The 20,961-nt window shown below is 45.5% G+C and overlaps 1 protein-coding gene and 1 long non-coding RNA gene across 3 annotated transcripts in view; one reads left to right on the forward strand and one right to left on the reverse strand.

Annotated features, from left to right (window-relative positions):
- TRPC3 (transient receptor potential cation channel subfamily C member 3) overlaps positions 1 to 20,961 on the forward strand; it is a 697,537-nt gene that overhangs the window by 655,999 nt on the left and 20,577 nt on the right. Inside the window, exon 10 of the mRNA XM_078676843.1 lies at positions 13,803 to 13,886. Within this exon, the coding sequence (XP_078532969.1) occupies positions 13,803 to 13,886 (84 nt within the window). The remainder of the gene's footprint in view (positions 1 to 13,802; positions 13,887 to 20,961) is intronic.
- LOC144818937 (uncharacterized) overlaps positions 1 to 20,961 on the reverse strand; it is a 324,952-nt gene that overhangs the window by 267,098 nt on the left and 36,893 nt on the right. The gene's annotated exons all lie outside the window — the stretch shown is intronic.

Raw genomic sequence — 20,961 nt, forward strand, 5'->3', positions numbered from 1 at the left:
TGTTCCCAGGGTCATTAAGTAAGTCCTGGGAGAAGGGACTGGTGCTGGGAGGCGGTGCCCGGGGTCGTCGAGCGCAGGAACTGGGAGGGAGCTGTGGCAGGGAAAATGGTGGGAAAGCGAGCAGGCAGAAAAACAAACAGAAATGAAAACAAAGGCAGTACAAAACTAAACAAGTGGAACAAAATTGAACAAAAATGAGCTAAGCAAGCTTGAGCACCATAACAAGTAAAAGTTCAGTAACTAGGAAGGCAGCAAAGCAGCAAGGGTGGAGCTGTTCTGAAGGCAACGGTCAACAACTCATGTGCCATCAGGGGATGTCAGGAATAATCTGAACCAGCCGAATGATATCATGCTGGTGATACGAGAAGTCAAACTTACACTGGAAACTAAAATAGACTCTGTCACTATTAAAGTCAATCTTTTTAGGGAAGATCTCAGGAAAATTGGTGACAGGGTCATGCACAACACAAACATTGACCACAGGGCGAGCTGAATTTAAGCCATTGTGAGAAATAGTAGACCGACCCCAAAAGGACAATACAGTAGCACAGGTGAGGCTCAAAGACTATGAGTGAAGATCCAGGAGGAACAACATTAGAATCATTGGAGTGCTGGATTGAGCTGAGGACTTCAGTATTGCATTGTTCTTTGAAGACTTTATCCTTGGCACCCTCAAACTAAAAGGTCTCTCAAACGTTTTCTTCCTAGAACAACCCTTAGAGCCTGATTCCACCCCAAAGGCAGGGAGCCTCACTCGTCTGCATTTTCAATCATCAAGATTGCAACACCATGTTGTAGGCAGAAAAACAGCAAGATTAGTTGAAGTATGAGAATGCGGACATCATGATTTTCATAAATGTTACTCTTAAAGTCCAGTGACTGAGGTGTAGCTTTGAAAAGGTCAAGAGAGCGTTGTGGGAAAAATAAATAAAACATATGTTGCTATTCCCTGCGAGGCTGCGCATTTCAGAAGGCAAGACTTGGATCCATATAACACCAAAAAAGATTGGGAATGGATAGAAGGATGGAGACCCACTTGGAGGAGGCAAGGAACTACCAGACTGAGCAGGGGAAACATCACTCCCAGGCATACTGAGGTGAAGGCGGTTGGGGACCACAGAGATCATGAAAAGGAACTGATAGGCACCTTCCACCTGGCAGTCGAGGTACAATGTCTGCAAGCAGAACAACATCTCAGAGAACATGACAGGCAATCATCAGATTAATACAGACTGAGTGCAATTGAGAGTTGGAAGTCCCTCTCTTTACTTGGAGGGGGGAGATCCTAGAGACAAGCAGCTGGCTGATTCGGGGGAGAAGGGAGGAAACAGGGACAAATTAGAAACTTGACTTTGGTGACTGGTTTATCAACAGTGTGAAGGTAAACAAGACTTTAGAAGAGACCTGAGTGCTCTGGAAAGTGCAAACTGTGAATGAAGAGTGGAGGAAGTGGCAGCAGGTTTTGGGAAATAGCTTAAGAAATGGCTCATAAGCTAGCATGTTATAACTGGGTTAAGTCGTACTTAGCAAGTTGGGGTTGAAGGTAGTTTGAAACCTGCAGCGCAGGGAAGCATGGGTGAGGGCGTTGGGAGGGAGGTTTTATCATGGCAAACACTTTTGGCGCTCTGTCACCAGAGAAATCTAAAATCAAAGACTAACTCATATTGGAGCACACCAAGAGGCAGAGAGAGGTGAAGAGTATCAAAAGAGATCACCAAAAAGACATGGGGCATGCCCACATAGATTTTTTGTCCTGGAACTTTCATGGCTTGGCCAGCAAAATCAAAAGGGGGATAATTTCCCAATACCTCAAAAGGCACAGGCCAAAGGTTGTCATGACTTAAGAGCCGCTCGCACAAGGGAAATAGTTGTAAGACTCTGGAGAGGGGAGAGAACAAAGCTATGGCCCATTCCAGCTTTACGTCAGACTCAAGGGGAGTCAAGATACTTCTCAAGAAGACGGTACCCTTCATGCCACAACAGACATGGACTGACACTTAGGACGGATATTTAGCTTCTTCTGGGTCTGGAATGGAATAACACTAAAGTTTGGTCCATGTACCTATCTCCCAAATTACAGCCCACAACCCTAAATACAATTGGCTCTCTGAAGCTACAAATGCCAGAGGGTATCCTGATATTGCATGAGGACTTCAACTTAATGCTACAAGATGAATAAGACAGAGGATTACCATGGGGGAAATAAGGTGACTGGACGCTTACCAGATTTCTTGATGCAATGGGACTAACTGACATCTGGCGGGCACAGCACCTAATATATAGGCAGTCCTATTCCGAAGCACACAGTAATTTGTCACAGATTGATTACTTCTTTACACAACATAACGACATAGTTAGATTCTGGTGGGGCGAGATTTCATGCTTGAGGGATCTCAGACTACTCACCGATGTGAGTAGAGCTCCAAGGAATGGAGCTAAAATAGGCCTAGAAGCTGATATAACCGTGGACAAAGTCACTGAGTGATTAGAGATCTACAATCAGGCAAGGTACCAGGTCCCAACAGTTTGCATGTGAGGCTTTATAAGGGCATAAAAAGTCAACGTTCCCCAGATATTCTGCAAATGGGTAGAGAGGCCAATTGCACAGGGCCTGCTTCCGTATAATCAGCACCTTGCCACAATAGTGACAATACTCAAGGAGGGCAAGCAGCTTTCGGCTATACCTCATACAGGTGCATATCTTTGCTCAATGCAGAGATTAAGATCCTTGTAAAGGTACAGGCAAGTCAATCAAAAAGGTGGTCACTGCTCTTGTATACCCTGACCAATCAGGCTTTATGCCTAGTAGAAGTACCAGGCTTAATTTGCAGCGGCTGTATGTATGCATGAAGTACCCAGAAAGAACGTTGGAGTCAACAGTGGTTCTGTCACTTGATGCTACCAAAAGTTTCGACTCTCTGGAATTGTCCTATATGTGTAAGGTCTGGCAAGGATGGGATTTGGCCTACGATATAGATATTGGGTGAAATTATTGTACCAGAAAGCAATGGTGGGGTGGTAGGGGGTGAGGGTTGATGGCAGATAGTCCAGCCTGTTCCAGCTGAAGGGGTACCCTTTGTGCCTCATGATCTTTGCATTGGCTATAGAGTCCCTGCTATGTGGGATTTCGGTAAAACCTTTAGTGATGGCACTGAGATTGGAGAACACATGAGATTAGAGAATCTCACTCTACGCAGACTATGTTCTGTTGTATGCAGTTCAGTCCGAGATGACAGTTGACAGACCCCCAGACAGACCTACAGATCTCCACGTTCATTGGCAAATATTCAGGATACAGGATTAATTGGGAAAATCCTTACTGCTTCCGCTGACTAAATGGTCTCTGCACCAATTCTACGAATGCTCACTGACTGTGCCCCTGCAGGGCTTAAAGCATATGGGAGTATATATAACCCAAGATATAGAGGAATCCTTAGGCCATAACCTGTACATTTCATTAGACAAATTTTAAAAGTATGTGAGACATTGGCAGTCTCTTGTCATTGTCATTGCTACGGAGGGCAGCCATGTTCAAGATGATGGCCCTACTCAAGTTTCTCTACATCTTTCAAGACACTCTCAACAGGCCCCCCCTAGAGTTCTTCGGGACATGAGAGACGGAGGTTAGGCTACTCATTTCGAGTGGAAAGCCACTGCACCTCATTGTTCAATAAACTGACAAGAGAGGTCTACAATAGGAGGGGGGTGGGGGTAGCATGTTCCCAGACATTCAAAAATATTATTAAGTGGCCCAGCTAGTGGTAGTTAATGAATAGGCCTTTTCTTCACAGCAGTTTCCAGGGTTAAGGATCGACTGACATGCAATGGCACCTAGGGAATTTGCCACAGCCATCTAAAGAGCTAACCCGCTTAAGGAGATGCCATGCAGATCAGTACTTAAAGTGTGGAGAGAGGTGAATAAATGCACAGGTTGGGAGTCCTGACGATTCAAACGCTGCTTTGAGACAGTGATATGTTAGAAGAGGTTGGAAATTTTAAGGGCTGCCTAAAATGTGACCATATGGGAATTAATAAGCTAGGTGACCTCTGGAAAGTGAACCAGTCCCCCAAATGCACTCCATTGAGAATACCAGTTGTCTGACACGGAGACCTACCGATATATTCAGATCAGACACTAGCATGTCACATCACTGGAGGCTGGTGATAGAGGAGACTTTTTCACTGGAAGTTATAGTCCTCTTTAAATCTCCCCCAAACTCTTTGGAGAAGTTGAAAACTGATTGGAAGCGTCATGTAGGGGAACTGGATGAAGATTAGGAGTAATCCATTAGAGCACCAAGAAAAGTCGTAATCAGATCAGGGTTCTGACTCATACAGACAGCTGTGGATCATACATAGATCATACTATGCTAGAGAAACATTACTTAGAATGGGGAAGACTGACACCAATAGATGCACAAGAGGATGCAACTAAAGGGGCACCTTCACATATATGTTATTGTCTTGTGAAACACTTCTGGATAGGGTTGAGTTATCAGCTCACAAGTAAGAAGCTGTTACTGCTAGGTGTATAAGGGGATGAGAGCCCGTCAAAGCGCTTCAAAATACTTAGCAACGTATGCTTAATCTTGACAAGAAGAAACCTTGCCAGAAAGTGAGGAGCAAATATTCCTTCCGAACTAAGTAGCCAGAAGGAACACATGGGCTGGAACATGCTGGTTGAAAAGCAAATCTACCGGGGGGAAAAGATTCCCTAAAAAGTGGAAAACATGATGGCAACCGTGAAACCATTATTGAAGAACATTATAACTCGAGGAAAAAGGGGATTCTTATTGATGCAAGACCCTGCATTGTTGTTGTCATGCCATTGCATGAAGGCAATGGACGACAGTAAAAAAAGACCAAATAGGAATGTGATCTATTACTTCTCTCTGGTGAAACTCAAATATATGATTATATGGTGACACTGTTTTTTTAACCGAAAATGTTCATAAAAACCGAAGGAATGTGGGTCCTATCAGCCCATATCACTGCTCAACATTGAAACAAAGATCCTGGCCACTATTCTTGCAATGCGCCTTCTAACAGTTATTGACCCCCTGATCCATAGAGACCAATCAGGTTTTATGCCTAAATGTGCCACCCAATTTAACTTAAGACGCCTGGCTAATTGGATGGATATGGTACAGGGCCGAGATAGCCCTCACCTGCACCTCTCGCTCGACGCTGAGAAGGCGTTCGGCACATTCATTGGCCCTTTATGAGATCAACCCTGGAAGAATTTGGATTTGTCCCTAAGTTTCAGGAATGGTTGACGCTTCTTTACAATGCGCCTGAGGCCAGAGTTCGAGTAAATGGGTCACTCTCATCAAGTTGGCTGATCCAACGAGGCACTAGGCAGGGCTGTCCCTTGTCTCCTCTATTGTTTGCTCTCATACTGGAACCCCTGGCTTGCATGGTTAGAGCCAGCCATAGGATTAGGTGGTTTTATAGATGACTCCCGACATCTACAGCCCGAACGCATATTGCTGTACACTGATGATATTTTGTTGTACATTACGGACCCGGCTGAGATACTGCCCAAACTTCTGCGAATCTTCGAGGAATATGGCCGTCATGCAGGGTATAGTATTAATTGGAATAAATCTACCCTATAACCAGTGGCGGGGGGTGGTGCAACCCCAAACCTACCCGAGTTGCCTAAGATTGTCCCTGGAAGGGTTTACATACCTAAGACTTTATATTACTACTAACTCAGTTGCTAACTTAGAACATAATGTTAAGCATATCCTTTTTAATTTTCAAGACGATGTTAAGAGTTGGAGGAAACTCCCACTAACGATCATGGTCCGGGCAGCTATGTACAACATGGTCACACTCCCACAGTTGCTTTATATTTTGCAAAACTCCTATTGCAAAATTCCTGAGTCAGTAATCACAACCCTTAATAGCGAACTCCGCTTGCTTCTGTGGGAAGGGGCCACATCCTGTATAGCACTACAAACATTACAGTGCAACCCATACAATGGTGGGTTATCCCTACCAGATATCAGGGCTTACTATAGGGTGGCTCACCTCCTTATAATTAACTAATTGAATCATGCTCCAAGAGACCACCCCACCTATATGTTGGAGCAACTGCAATTTAGAGACCGTACACAATTACATTACCTTTAGGGTGGTAAAGGCTGTAACCGTCTCCTCTCAGCCACCCAACGAACAGTAGAGACGTGGAGACACGCGGAAAAGCAAATGCAACGGGATAAGAAACCCACATGGGAAACTCCTTTATGGGAGGGAACTAGGTTGAAAGAAATTGGAATGCTGAGAGGTTTTAAGCAATGGAATCTGATAGGAATCTCTAAGGTGGGTGATGTTATGGGAAAAGGTACATTGGCCCCATTCACCTCGCTCCAAGCCACTTATCAACTTCACCAGACTCAATCCTATGCTTATCTTCGGCTGCAACATGCCTGGCGAGCTGAATGATTAGACGCAAAGACGCTGCCGGAATATGTCCCCTTAGAAGGCGGACTCATACAGGAAGACTCGTTAATATACAAAATACAAATTAACAATATGCCTGACACACTAGGGCCACTTCGCAGTAAATGGGAACTCACTACTGGTCCGTTAGAGGACATCGACTGGGAGGCAGCCCTTATGCACCCACGTGAAGTCATGATTAAGCTACGACTACGGCTTATATAATACAAAATCCTACATAGGACCTACTTTGATAGAGCGAGACTACACGCTATGGGCAGGGCAGATAACCTGGATTGCCTTAGATGCCACACAGAATGAGGTACCTTTATACACACCCTCTGGGACTGTACCAGGATTCAAACGTATTGAACCTTGGTGGTGCAGGAATTAAACAGTATATTAGGGGCTCAGCTTGAGATGGAACCTCAAAACCTCCTACTGGGAATCCCAACTGAGGTAGATCTCCTGCAACATAAGTTGATGTTGGTTAACCTGGGATTGGTGGTAGCTAAAAAGAGATATAGCTCGCTATTGGAGTGCAACCCAGCTCCCTACACTCCAGGAATGGAGTAATTGCCTGAATCTGTACATGGTAGAGGAGAAAGTGACATATGCGGCAGGGCAGTGTCCTCGAAAGTTTCGCAAAATATGGACTCCATGGTTACAGTACTATGGTTTGGAACTAGGACCAGAGAGAGAGGGACCACACCTGGCATTGGCATAACCGGGAAAATAGTCTTAAAACCTGTATTGTCTGACCTACTGTGGGTAACACTGGCTGGCTCTGATATGACCCTCAGCACATGTATATCTGTAATATTGCGAGATCTGATTGGGCTCTCTTTCAGAAGAAGTGTTGTACCAGTCTCTGTCTTACACCAATTGTCAGTATCTGTTGATTACTTGGTTTTGTGCACTCATGATGTTTTGTTCTTTCAATGTTTAAAAGCAAATAAAAATAAAAAATATATTAAAAAAAAAGAAAATGTTAATAAAAAAAGTTTTTTTAAAAGACAGAAATCTGTCCTAATAACGAGTCACTCTTTCTAGCACCTCTACAACAAATTCTTCCAATGAATAGATCATAACATTAATCTTGCACCCAGTCAGGGTTGGTAGTTTTATACGTCACTATGTCTGTACTCAAGAGAGAGACTCCTGTTGAAAACAGGCAAAGATTAGTTCTCCTGAGTAAACATCCCCTCTCAAATGATCTATGAATTGAATGTTTCAGACACTGAGCAATTACACTCTAAAGGCTCTTATCTCTCAATTGGGCTATACGAAACTTGCAAATCCTCCCAAATTATCATGCATCATAGTTGTGATAAAAGCTGTTCCAGAAGAGGGTCATTTGAAATGAGATCTAACAAAAAATTGGCAACAGCTGTAGATAGTGACTTGATAGTCACATGATAACAAATCTTTGAAAGACGAGTGGGATATGGACCTACTAGCAGAAAAAGACTACCATCAGCATTTATGAGTAAAACCACCATCAACCAAACTTTTTGAATGAATGGAAAGCAGATATCTTCTCCACTTCAATTTCAGATGCTGATCACCGCTACTGCTACTTTTCTAATTCCAGAAAACACTTTTAAGTGGCAGGTCAATTTAAAAGGGTGTATGACAATCAGATACAGAAATACTTCTGCAGGGTCCAGTAGAGAAAAATCAAAGCAAACTTCAGTAAGAGCACAGAATAAGGAAATACCAAGCCCATACAACAGGAATTAACTATGATGAAGCTACCAATTTACACCATGATTGTGATCAATAGTTATTGACCATGGATCAATGCCAGAGGAGACTGGAACACCCTCCCTTGAAAAGGAAAAATCTTCACAAGAGGATAGGATTACCAGAACCTGCCCACCACATGTGAGGGTGCCAAAACAGAACTATTTGGTGAAGCCTTGGTGGTCCAGTGGGTTTTGCCCCAGCGATTGGTATTCCCAAGTGACCTTAGAATGGGTGCTGACTCACCATTCCATTCAGCCCCAATGAAGAAACCTGAGACAAGTTGGGTCCTTAACCTCTCTGGTTACTGAACTGTAAACCAGATACCTGATCCGTGGATGGCCATTTAACTTGCCACTGATAATCTCATTGACTACTTCGGTGGAACTCCCATTGTTTGGGTGGTGGTTTTTTGAGTGAGTGAAAAAATTATGCTTTCATAAGCAGGAAGCTCAGCCATAAGGGCTTGAGTCTATTGAGTGGCCCAGAGTAGCACCCTGTGCCATATACCACAGAGCCAGACATATCATAGCAAGGGTGCTATTCAGTTGCGGCTGGTGCAGGTGGGGCGGGGCGGGGGGAAGTCTACAGATGACGGAATAGGTTTTATTTATTTCTTGAATTTTACCTATTCCGCCATCTGTCGACTTGCCGCCTCACTGCGCTTACCTGCGCCAGCCGCCGATGGTATTATACATTATCTAGCATGGCTGACCATTGGATTGAGTTCAGCGCCAACAGACATTATTGTATCATGCGCAAATAACTGTTATCCATCAGTGTTGACCTATTAAGTGAGACTTTCTTGACAAGCCATTTAGTACACCTGAAACGCTTGAAGTCCAGTTAACCTGAGGGACGCCGAGATACCCCGGTTTGGGTGAATTGTGCACATTATCAAATAAAATCATGCAGTCATTCATTCATTCATATTGGCAGTAGGTGCAGTAGTCTAGTACATCTAGTGCTTAGCACATAAACGCTTTAAACATGTTTCAGACCTTGTCTTAACCCACAAAGGGCTAACACATTCCGTCTTTCTTCCAGTTTCATATCTTTACCTTTATATTTATCATCTTGTAAGTAAATGTCCTAGTCTTCTTCGAGGCTAAAGTAATAACTGGACATTGAGTTTAATGCTTGTTATTTGCTGTGTTGTATTGTGTCTGTGTTTTTAAGTTCAACCACCTCCTACAGTAAAGTCTAACTGCTTGACTTTGTTTTAACCCTGCTAAGTCAAGTGTCCAAAAGACCCAAGACAAGATTTCGAACTCAGCATTTTCTTATTTGTAAATACAAGCACTGGGGATTTTTTGCAGTAAAAAATGACTTTGTCAGGAAAATAATACCCTGACAAAGCATAAGTGCTTAAAAACACTGCAGAGTGTAGGAAAATGAGCACAATCAATGAGGCCAAAATGCGAAGTAAAATGACTTTGGTGTCAGTGTTTGCTTTATGCTAACTTTGTACAGGAGCCTATTAATTTCCGCCTTAGTGTCTGGTCTGCACACAAGGGATGTGCTCTGAATACTGAAAAGGGATGACGCTTTATAACCAGATCTTGGTCTGAGCAGAAATGTTCATAACGAACATGATCTCATAATAGCAAAGAAGATCAGCCGCACACAGAGTAACAAAGAAACTGACTGCGACCCAGAGTAATTAACACATTTCTATTCATCTTAAACCTTGACCAGACAACGACAAGATCCAAACTTCAGAATACTCATAGATCCACTGCTGTTCAGCTCCTTGTTATGCCAATTGAAAAAGGGGTGAAGCAATACAGAAACACAATGAATTGCTGTAGTCTTTTTGCTGATCTGCCCTACGCCTATTTAACGGGGCAGGAATGCACCGTATTTACAAGATGAGGTGTATTCTTTCAGCCAGCACACTGTTTGCAGCCTAGCGCCAAAGCAGGCACCCTTGTACCATAGTGCAAGGTTGTCTGCGTAGTTGGCAGCATTGTTTTTTGCAGAAAGAGCACCTTTCTGCACAAAAACAACCCATAGAGGTGTTTTCCTCGTTCTATGTGTGATGCAGAATGCAGCACACATGGAAAGAGGAAAAAAAACAAGGAGAAATAAAACATTTCTTCTCATTACGCTTGCTCTGGGGATGCGTAAGGTTTAGGCGCTGCCCCAGGTTTACATGATTTTGTAAATCTGGGGCAGCGTCAAAGTCAATGGGTGTTGCGTGGGAACACCCACTGTAACGCCCATGGAAGCTTCCTTGACGTAGAGTAAGGCAAGGCAGCACAAAGCGCTGCTTTGTGCTGACTTGCCTTACTCCATATCTATGAGGCCATGAAAAGCCATGCAGGGTGGCTTTGCATCACTTCATTGATATGATTGGGAGGCCTGCACCACCGGAGCGTAAAAAAAAAGTGATGATCCAGCAGCGCAGACCCCTTGTAAATAACCCCCAGGATGCACTTGCAGGTCTTTTGATTTCTCCTTTTGTTTACAGGTTAGTTTCCTTAAACTGTAATGCAGCACCCCTAGACGCAAATAAATAAGTATTTTGGTAAATCTGAGCCCTTTCTGCTGATTTTTTTAGGTGGAGCCTAGCAGAGCAACTGGGCAGAGGGCATGGAGCCTGCAGTGAGCAGTATTGGCAGGAAGGAGGGGCTTATTTACGAGCTCATTGCGCCACCGCTAAGTCACTTTTTTTGACACACCGGCGGCACGAAGGGCAGCCCTATATCTACGAGGCCACGCACAGCCACTTTGCATTGCTTTACATGACCTCGTAGATGTGGAGTAAGGCAAAGCAGTACAAGTCACTGCGTTAACTAACTCTGCGTCAAAGAGGCGTTCCATGGGCGTTGCAGTGGGTGTTCTCACGCACCACCCATGGATTTTGACTCATCCCAAATTTACAAGGACATGTAAAGCTGCGAATGCGTCAAAGCCTACATCTCCCCTGGGGGGTGTAATGAAGATAAAGAACTTTTTTCTCTTATTTTGTTTTCCTCTTTCTACGTGTGTTGCATTCTGCAGCACACATAGAAGGAGGAACCACTTTCATTTATTTTTTTGTGTGCAGGAAGACGTCCGTTCATGCACATAAACAATCATTCCTACAACACAGACACCCTTGCACTATGGTGGAAAGGTGCATGCGTTGGCGCAAGGCAGCCAATTGTGCGCCAGCGCAATGGAAGAGAACAGGAATGCACCGTATCTCATAGATACAGCGCATTCCTGCTCTTTTCTTTTGACACAGGGCAGCGCAGCAAAGTGACTTTCTGCGCTGCCCTGTGTCAAAACTAGTGAATAAGCCCCTCAGTTCACAAAGGCTCTACCTTAGCAGGGAAGGGAAACATCATTTACTACGAAAGAATTATCACGCATAACGTTTACCACGAGTCACTTACCACGCAAACGTCTTTTGAACGCGGGTGCCTTCAACGACCGTCTTTACCACGCGAGTGGTATTCCTTCCTGTCGTTCTGCCTGTACGATCTGCGTGGGTTTGGGGGGGGCTAGGGGGGGGTTGGGGGGGGGCTAGTGGGGGGATGGGGGGTCTCCCCCCAACAAAAAAAAAAAAATGAAGGAGCGGGTTACTTTAATAAAAAAACGCTCTTCAGTACCTCTGAAGTAAAAAGAAAGAGCCTCCCCCAAAGACGTGCCGTGTACGTAAAAATAGCAGTCCTTTTTTAATTTTGATAGACGTGTTTTGACGCTTGTTTCCATGGTGGATGGAAGTAAGGGCTGCTGGGGAAAGGCGAGCAGGTGACAGGTAAGAATATAATCTTTATTAAAAATATATATATATATTTAAGCGCACATTAAATTAAAAAATGTATAATTGTAAGGTAATTTGAAATTTAAGATTGTTAAAAAAAGCGAACAATTGGGTTGTTATGCAGTTAGAAACATTGTATTTAGCCTATCACTGTCGTTATGAAGATTACAATGACATATGTGCCTAAGGGACGTTAGAAGTTTCGTAGTGTTTTTTTTTATTTGGCGATGTAAAAACCGGCGTTCTGAAAAGCTGCGTGGTAAAGCCACTTGAGAACTAAAATTCGCGTGGTAATGCCATGCGTGGAACTTGTAATCGTGGTAAAATCATATAACCAGCAGGGAATGCTGCAGCTGTGATATGTCTTCTTGTGGCACAGGGACCAAGAATGACACGAACACCAGGCTGCAGTTCGAATTTGACTGAGGGCCCAAATGGGCAACTCCCTTTTGTTGGTCTGATCCCCTGACGTGATGTTAGTGGGGAATGTGTTTGTGCAGGTGTGAGTGACAGCCCACTAAAGGAGGAACAGTCTTTCCTAACAACATAGCCTTATTGACATGGCCTGCTTGTACGTATTTTACTCTTTTCCATTACCTTTGTCTGAAAGACAATTTATCCGGTGCCTGGGCAATTTCTATGAAGGAAATGGGATAAAAGAAAGTGTTTCCTGATGGCAATGAGAAACGAAAGTGAAAGAGAGCTAGGGAGTGAGAAAATGAGTGAGCAACAGCTGGTCTATCAGGAGGTATTTCTCTGATGCATAGATACAGAGGGGCTCATCGTCCGCAACTAACACTGTCGTGCTGCCGAAAAAATCGAATTTTTCAAGAAAAATGGGTCGTTTCTTGAAGGTCATTTGAGCCCAGCCCCAGATGCATTTAAGTGAGAGCCTGTTCCAACGATGTGGTGTGGTATGTTTGCTGCTAGAGTCTATCTCCACATTCTAGAACAATCCGGTGTCAAGGTACTAAGGGGGTCATTACGATGGCGGTAGAACCGCCACCAGCAGCCTGCCAGTGGCAGTTTCACCTCCATCGTAAAGCACTACTCCGCCCGCCAAATTACAATGGCGGGCGATGTGCTGGCAGACGCAAAGTCCGTCCGCCACTGGTCTGCCACAGGCAATAGTTACGATTGCCTGGCGGACCAACACCCCATCAACAATATGGTGGCGGTGCCTAGCAGGCACCGTCCGCCATATTACGATGCTGCCTCCCCACCAGCCGGTGTATGGCGGTGAAACCTCCATTCACAGGCTGGCGGGGATTGCATTTAGGAGCCCGTAGCAGAACCCCCTTGTGTTGGGGGAGGTGGGTATGCACTGCCATTTCCCTGCACCAGGTGGCAGGCACCGCGTGGTGCCTGCCACGTAGTACAGGGAAATGCACGCACATTATTTCTGACATTGCAGCTGGAGCTGCAGCTAGTAGCACCAGCCACAATGTCAGAGATACACTTTGCGACCGCCAGGGGGGCAGTTGCATCGTATTCTTGTGTGCGGGACCGCCGCAATCCATGCAGACAGTCCCAAGCACCGGCACGATGGCGGACGGACAGAAGTCCGTCCGCCATCGTAATGACCCCTAAGTGTTTTACTTACACAAAACAAGGTTCTACTTCCACAACGGGTATGTTTTGAAATTCTTTCCACTTGTCAGACAGGGCCAGAAGTACTCTCTCAACCGAAAATTCTCTTTTGTTTGCAAAAGTCATAGAAACAGAAGAATTGCCATTGTTTCCAAGGCTACCACCTGCAACTGATATGCCATGGAAGGTGTGGACATGTGTTTGAATTATTTGTGGAAGTGATTGACCAACATATAATAATGTGTCTGATTTTCTGCTTTTCCAGCTGAACCTCTTCTCTCAGTCGAACTCCAGGGTATTCGAGGCGCACAGTTTTAACAGCATTCTCAATCAGCCGTCGCGCTATCAGGTAAGGCGCTGCGTCGCGGCCGACGCGCCGCACACGCGCCACAGTTGTTGCCACAAAGTGATAATGAGTTTGTCAGCCATGGAAGCTTGTCACTGCTGTAATGAATTGGGGGTTTCTCCGAGCGGATGGATATAATGCTGAGTGACTGGTGGCGGAGAGGGCATGTCGAGCAGAGAAATGGCATTGGATTACTCCTCGAGCATGAACAATAAGCTTCACTGCCTCGGTATGTTTCCTGATTGGCAGCTGGTGTTAATTAAGCGTAGTCTGGTCCGCTTTTACAATTAGTTTAATTTGATAGTGGATGGTTTTCAAATACCAAAAATGACAGTTGAATCTTAATTGTGTGTCTGATTTAAATCAAGGGATTGAGGCAGACAAAAGTTGACATTGGGAGAAACTCATGTAAACTCTGGATACAGGTTCACCAAATCATTGGTGGGTCTTAGGTCATGTAAACAGTTTCTTTGAGATAATGTGCCAAGGGTGTCCCAAGGGTATTCTTATCAACGTGTGTGATAAACCCCTTCCCCTTTGGGAAATAGTGCCAGCAGCCTCAGTAAGTTAATGTCCAGGGGACCACTGCCTGGTCTCTTGATGATTTTCCAAATGGAAAACTTTTTTTGTTTTTTAAAATAGCACAGGTTCCTTTAAAAAAAACTGGCTTGCGCTGAAATAAAAGGTTTCAATTTGCAAATGTAGTCAGCTGTCCCTTGCAAGCCACCATCCCTGTGTTTGTAACCAAATGCAGGGATCACAAATTGCGACCTGTCTAATTAATATTTGTGAACCCCTACGAAAGGTAATTTTGCAAATCGACTTAATAATACATAAGTTAATTTGCAGAATGAGATACTGGTCGCAAAAAGTCGGTTTGCAATTTGCCCGACTTTTTTGGAACCAGTATCTTAGTACTACTCGCCCCATCTTCTTTAACTTTAGCATTCCTCTAATGAAGACGAGGCTGCGCATGGCACAAAAATTTCAATAGAACACGATTTGGGCAACTTGTATGGAATGGACATTAACAGCACAATAATCGCTGCAGGAACATTAACACTGAATCTAAAAAAGGCTTTAATCACTGCTTGATGATTCACACAAATATTTAACAGAGCTTACAATTCCATTTCCATGACTCGTATAGACACTTCAATAAATATTACTCATTTGGCCCGCACAAACTTTACAACGGTTCCTCCTTTTGCTGATTTCACCTTTCCCTGTAAATAATTGATTTCAAATATTTTTCCTTGAAACCAAAAAAACAGGATAAATGCAAAATATTTTCAAATTTCAAAATTTTCTTTGTGTGAGCTATTGAGTGGTCAGTCACGACGAAGTCTGTTCATTCCACAGTTATATCAAAATATAAACATTTGTACTACTCAGAAACCATGTTGTACAAATGGGTCAGCTACATATATACATACACAGAAGAACCAATGGCTTTTTATTGTTAGAGTGTCCGTTCATGGCAGATCTAATTTACATTCATAATAACACCCCCTGTGCATTTTATGTACTAACAATCGTTAAATTACCGTTGCGAAAGGGCGTGTTCTTGCTTCCTTGTCTTTGTGAAATAAATAAGCAAGTAGCTTAGATGAGGGCAACCTTGTCCTATTTTTTTAATGAAACTTTCTTGAGGAAACTTCTTTTACCCATTAGAGGCGTTGTGGTAGAAGATGGATGCTCAAACATAGGGTTGAGCATCTATGTATGTGGACAGTAGCTTTTACTCACACGTTTAGCCCCATCAAACCCCATTTTCCCAGTCACTCACAGACGTAAAAACCATCACTTAGCTCATGCACTGAACTAGAGTCACCATTCCGTTCGTAACTAACATATCATATTATTTTGAGGTCCTCTAATGCACAAATCACAAAAATATATCAAACTCAATCATCGTGAGTAAGCACCTTCGCCCGCACACTTTGGACTTCACTGAGTCATCTGAGCCTGAATAGCTGTCTCCATCCTCAGTCATGCTAAGGCATTCCAGGACGTTCATGTATCCCAAAGGTAACATAACATAGGTGGAGAACCTCATAAAACAGAGGAATGGTTCTGAAGCCCTGATTACAAGTTGCATAGAATTGTATGGAATATTTACCACACCTGGTACATGCCTTAATCCCCAGATTAGATACTTAATGGACGTGATAAACAGTTCCTATTTGAATTTTCAATTTGGAAATGAGGTGTAACATGTTGAATTTGTGTTTATCAGACTAAATTTTGCATGTTTTGCCATTTTTCAATGCCTTTTCGTCTGATAAATTTCAGTAGGCGTGACGTAGAATGGAATATTGTGGTGAAGGTGTGATACTTATCACAGAGCTTGTACTTCCAATCCCTGCGCTAACTGTGATTTGCAGAGATCAGAATGTAACATTGGCTTTTAATCAGGGCATGAGAGTGCTGGGAAAAGTGTTGGTCTGGATGACAATGAAGCTTGTTCTATAACGAAAAGGCAGTAGATTCCTTAGGGTCTAAAGCAACGCCAGACATTGTCATTCACAGGTGATATCAGGCGTAGAAAAGTACATGGTGATGCTGCCTCTTGAATCATCAGCCCCAGGACTGCCTCACTGTCCACATCTGGAGCATATGCACGACAACAAGATTTCCCCGGTCCCAACCAGCAAGGATAGGCGCTTCGGACATAGCTCTTCTGAGAGTTTCAAGGCTCCTCTGCCTCGTGGGTTTCTACTTCACATGCGTGGGCATTACTTTACCGGCCTTGCCATGAGGACTGTATTTGTCATAAGCATTTGAATGAAATCATGGTAGTATTTTGTTGAGCCACAGCAAACCCTTACAAGGAACAGGTGAAGCTCAGATTGCTTTAATTTGCTTGCCTGGGCTTTAGGTTGCCCTCATCCATGATCTGACTATCAGCGTAGCTACCATTGGTGCAGCAGGTGTAGTGGCACTGAGACCTGATCACTGAGGGGTCCACTGAACCTTGATAATTGTTTAGTTTTACTACCCAAAAAGCAGTCAAAGGGCACAATTTCCCTACCAGCTCCAGGGCTCATGACATACTTACTATACTACTAGATCTGACCGAGATAGATGGCCTCACCCAGGGTAAATTGGGATTTCTGTGAATTCATATTTGGGTAATATCTAATTTTACCATGCTCATTCTATTCGCATTTCCAGTTAGTAGATCTGTCAAATTTATCACAGCGATATACTGTGATTGTCCAGCTTGCCCAAGATCTTGTCCCTTTTGCACATGGTATAATTACCACCCTAGCTACAGTAGTTCATCCACCTATAGCCTGTACAGAACCATGTGTTATCATCTACTTTAGGTTCAGTCAGTGCTGTCCTTGGTGGTGACCACAGAGCCACAGCCACCGCAATGTGGCCTTCTTAACATCTGCAAGGGTTGCGGCTATGACCTGTAGGCATGGGAAAGTTGTGGTACTGAGTCACCATTGTTTACACACACTACTAAGACAACACAGGCAAAGAAAGGATCTTTAAAAGTGTAGAGCAATGGCTGCAATCCCTTTCTCTGTAGCTCTGTATGTCCGTGAGATCTCATGCAAGCGTCAGTGCAGCAAAGGTGGAGACTGCTCCACTGCTATTGAGAAGGCTAGGGACCTATCTACTCACAAAGAGAAGGCAGGGAAGATACTTGGTCAACTGCCTTCAGTGCTTCCCTGCAAAGGCCCTCATCCTGCTCCTGTAGGGTCTCACTGAATCTCTCACTGACCCATAAGTCACAAGGTGAGAGCTGGTGCAGGGGCAGTGACCCAACCACTGATGTGCCACTGATCAGGTAATGAATTTGACAACTCAGATAGAGGTGAAGCTAACACCGAAGTACACCTGCATTAGGGCCTCTATCACCTGATGGGACGTTTGACAACAGGGAGGTTACGGGGCATCAGCAGTGATGGTTCTTACCTGCTGGAAAGGTACCCCAACCAGAGGAAGAGGAACTAGGAGACCTTTTGGCTCCTTTTTACACTTTACAGAGTCTTGCACACACCTCAAATCACATATATGTTAGGCCAGACCCAGATTTCAACACCCAGACCATTGTCGCCAGACCCAAGGGGGAGCACAATGCGTATCACTCTGTTGCTACATAATGAGATTTGTTTACATGGTCTGTAGAGCTACGCCTTGTCATCAGATGCTGTACCTGCCATCTGATGGTGATACTTCACCATTTGAGATTGTATAGGGGTATAATTAACACCAAATGAAATGCACGCCACCGAGCAATGTACAGAAGACATCTGGTGTTACACGTACCTGACTAAATATGCCCTTATACTGTGACTCCAGTCCTTGAGAAAGACTAGACGTGTGCAAAAAGCCCCCCTCATCTTAGCAGCCAAGAACACTACAATACCATGCAGATATCGGCAATGCGATGCAGTGAAGACTGTGCATGGGGTGCAGGCTGGACCGGTAAAGACTGTGCACGGGGTGCAAGGCTGGACTGGTGAAGACTGTGGACGGGGTGCAAGGCTGGACCGGTGAAGACTGTGCATGGGGTGCAAGGGGTGCAAGGCTGGACGGGTGAAGACCATGCATGGGGTGCAAGGCTAGACCGGTGAAGACTGTGCATGGGGTGAAAGGCTGGACCAGTGAAGACTGCATGGGGTGCAAGGCTGGACCGGTGAAGACAGCGCATGTGTGCAAGGCCGGACCGGTGAAAACTGTGCATGGGGTGCAAGGCTGGACCGGTGCAGACTGTGCATGGGGTGCATGGCTGGACCGGTGAAGACCGTGCATGGGGTGCAAGGCTAGACCGGTGAAGACGGTGCACGGGGTGAAAGGCTGGACCAGTAAAGACTGCATGGGGTGCAAGACTGGACCGGTGAAGACTGCGCATGGGGTGCTAGGCTGGACCAGTGAAGACCATGCATGGGGTGGAAGGCTGGACAGGTGAAGACTGCGCACAGGGTGCAAGGATGGACCGGCGAAGACTGTGCATGGGGTGCAAGACTGGACCAGTGAAGACCGCACATGGGTTGCAACGCTAGACCGGCGAAGACCGTGCATGGGGTGCAAGGCTGGACCGGTGAAGACTGCGCATGGGGTGCAAGGCTGGACCGGTGAAGACTGCGCATGGGGTGCAAGTCTGGACCAGTGAAGACTGTATGGGGTGCAAGGCTGGACAGGTGAAGACTGCGCATGGGGTGCTAGGCTGGACCAGTGAAGACCATGCATGGGGTAGAAGGCTGGACCGGTGAAGACTGTGCATGGGGTGCAAGTCTGGACCGGTGAAGACTGCGCACGGGGCGCAAGGCTGGACCGGTGAAGACCGCACATGTGGTGGAAGGCTGGACCGGTGAAGACTGCGCATGGGGTGCTAGGCTGGACCATTGAAGACCGTGCATGGGGTGCAAGGCTGGACCGGTGAAGATTGCGCATGGGGTGCTAGCCTGGACCAGTGAAGACCATGCATGGGTGGAAGGCTGGACCGGTGAAGACTGTGCATGGGGTGCAAGGATGGACCGGTGAAGACTGCGCATGGTGTGCTAGCTGGACCAGTGAAGACTGTGCATGGGGTGGAATGCTAGACCGGTGAAGACTGCGCATGGGGTGCAAGGCTGGACCGGTGAAGACCGTGCATGGGGTGCAAGGCTGGACCGGTGAAGACTGCGCATGGGGTGCAAGGCTGGACCAGTGAAAACTGCATGGGGTGCAAGGCTGGACGGGTGAAGACTGCGCATGGGGTGCTAGGCTGGACCTGTGAAGACTGTGCATGGGGTGGAAGGCTGGACCGGTGAAGACTGTGCATGGGGTGCAAGGATGGACCGGTGAAGACTGCGCATGGGGTGCTAGCTGGACCAGTGAAGACTGTGCATGGGGTGGAATGCTAGACCGGTGAAGACTGCGCATGGGGTGCAAGGCTGGACCGGTGAAGACCGTGCATGGGGTGCTAGGCTGGACCTGTGAAGACTGTGCATGGGGTGGAAGGCTGGACCGGTGAAGACTGCGCATGGGGTGCAAGGCTGGACCAGTGAATCTTGGCTTCAGCTGTCTCTGGCTTGGAACTTTTTTTGGGCATAATGAGACTGACAATTGTCCAAGAGGATGAAACAGGCCACAATTTAACCACATACGGACAACACAAGCAACATCAGTAATACACAACACTGGCAGATCGCCTAACCCAGAGTTGTCCAAAAGTGGTACTGGAGGGCTGGATTCCATGCCAGATTTTTAAGGCAACTACATTTATCTAAATGTGGATAAGCTAAAAATTTGGCATGGACCCGGCCCTCCAGGACCGACTTTAGAGAACCATGGTCTAACCTATGTGCGTGTGATCGGAGAGTGTGTGTGGTGTAGCTGATATCCATAGAGTGTGCATACAGTGCAGTGTGCATACAGTGCAGTGTGCTTCATAGACGTCCACCCTGTCTGATTCTGTGGTTGGTCTGTTTGTCAGTGTAAATGTTCCTGTTTAAAACTATCGCCTGGTCGGTGCGTGTATTTGTGGGGAGTGGGTAGCCTCAAGAGGGGGTCAGGTAACCTAGCCACCATCTAAGTGGTCCTTGTGTTGTCCATCATGTGTTCATGGTGGCTATGAGGTTTGTGACTCCTATCATCTAACAGTTCCTGGGGGGGTATTTGCCTTCCTCTGCACTGAGTGAGTTAATTGCCTCATTTTTTAGGGATAGGGCAGAGGAAAGACGATATGATGGAGTCAGGGGTTTTAGTGGGTGGGAGGGGTAAGTGGCAAGAAGGTTGAAGAAGGTGAGGAGGAGGAAGAAGGGAAGGAGGTATACTGGCTCTGGAGGGAGGGCGGGTTGAAAAGGGAAACGAGGAAATGTAGTAGGTGTCTGAGAGTGTAGAAAGAGGAGGAAATTACTAAGTCAATGGAGGGGCCGTGGGGGGATCTTGTTGATCACTGAAACCTGTAACCATTCTTGCCAGTTTATCTTCAATATCTGCAACTGAAGGTGATTGAATATGAAAGACAAAATGAAATAAAAGCACTGTCAGGGGAGACGAGTAATCAGGTTAAAAGCCAGACCTGAAGCTTTGTGGCCAGGGGTGATGCTGAAAAGACTCTGCATGCTTGTGG

Source organism: Lissotriton helveticus, chromosome 2_1 (assembly GCF_964261635.1).
Source record: "Lissotriton helveticus chromosome 2_1, aLisHel1.1, whole genome shotgun sequence".
NCBI lineage: Eukaryota > Metazoa > Chordata > Amphibia > Caudata > Salamandridae > Lissotriton > Lissotriton helveticus.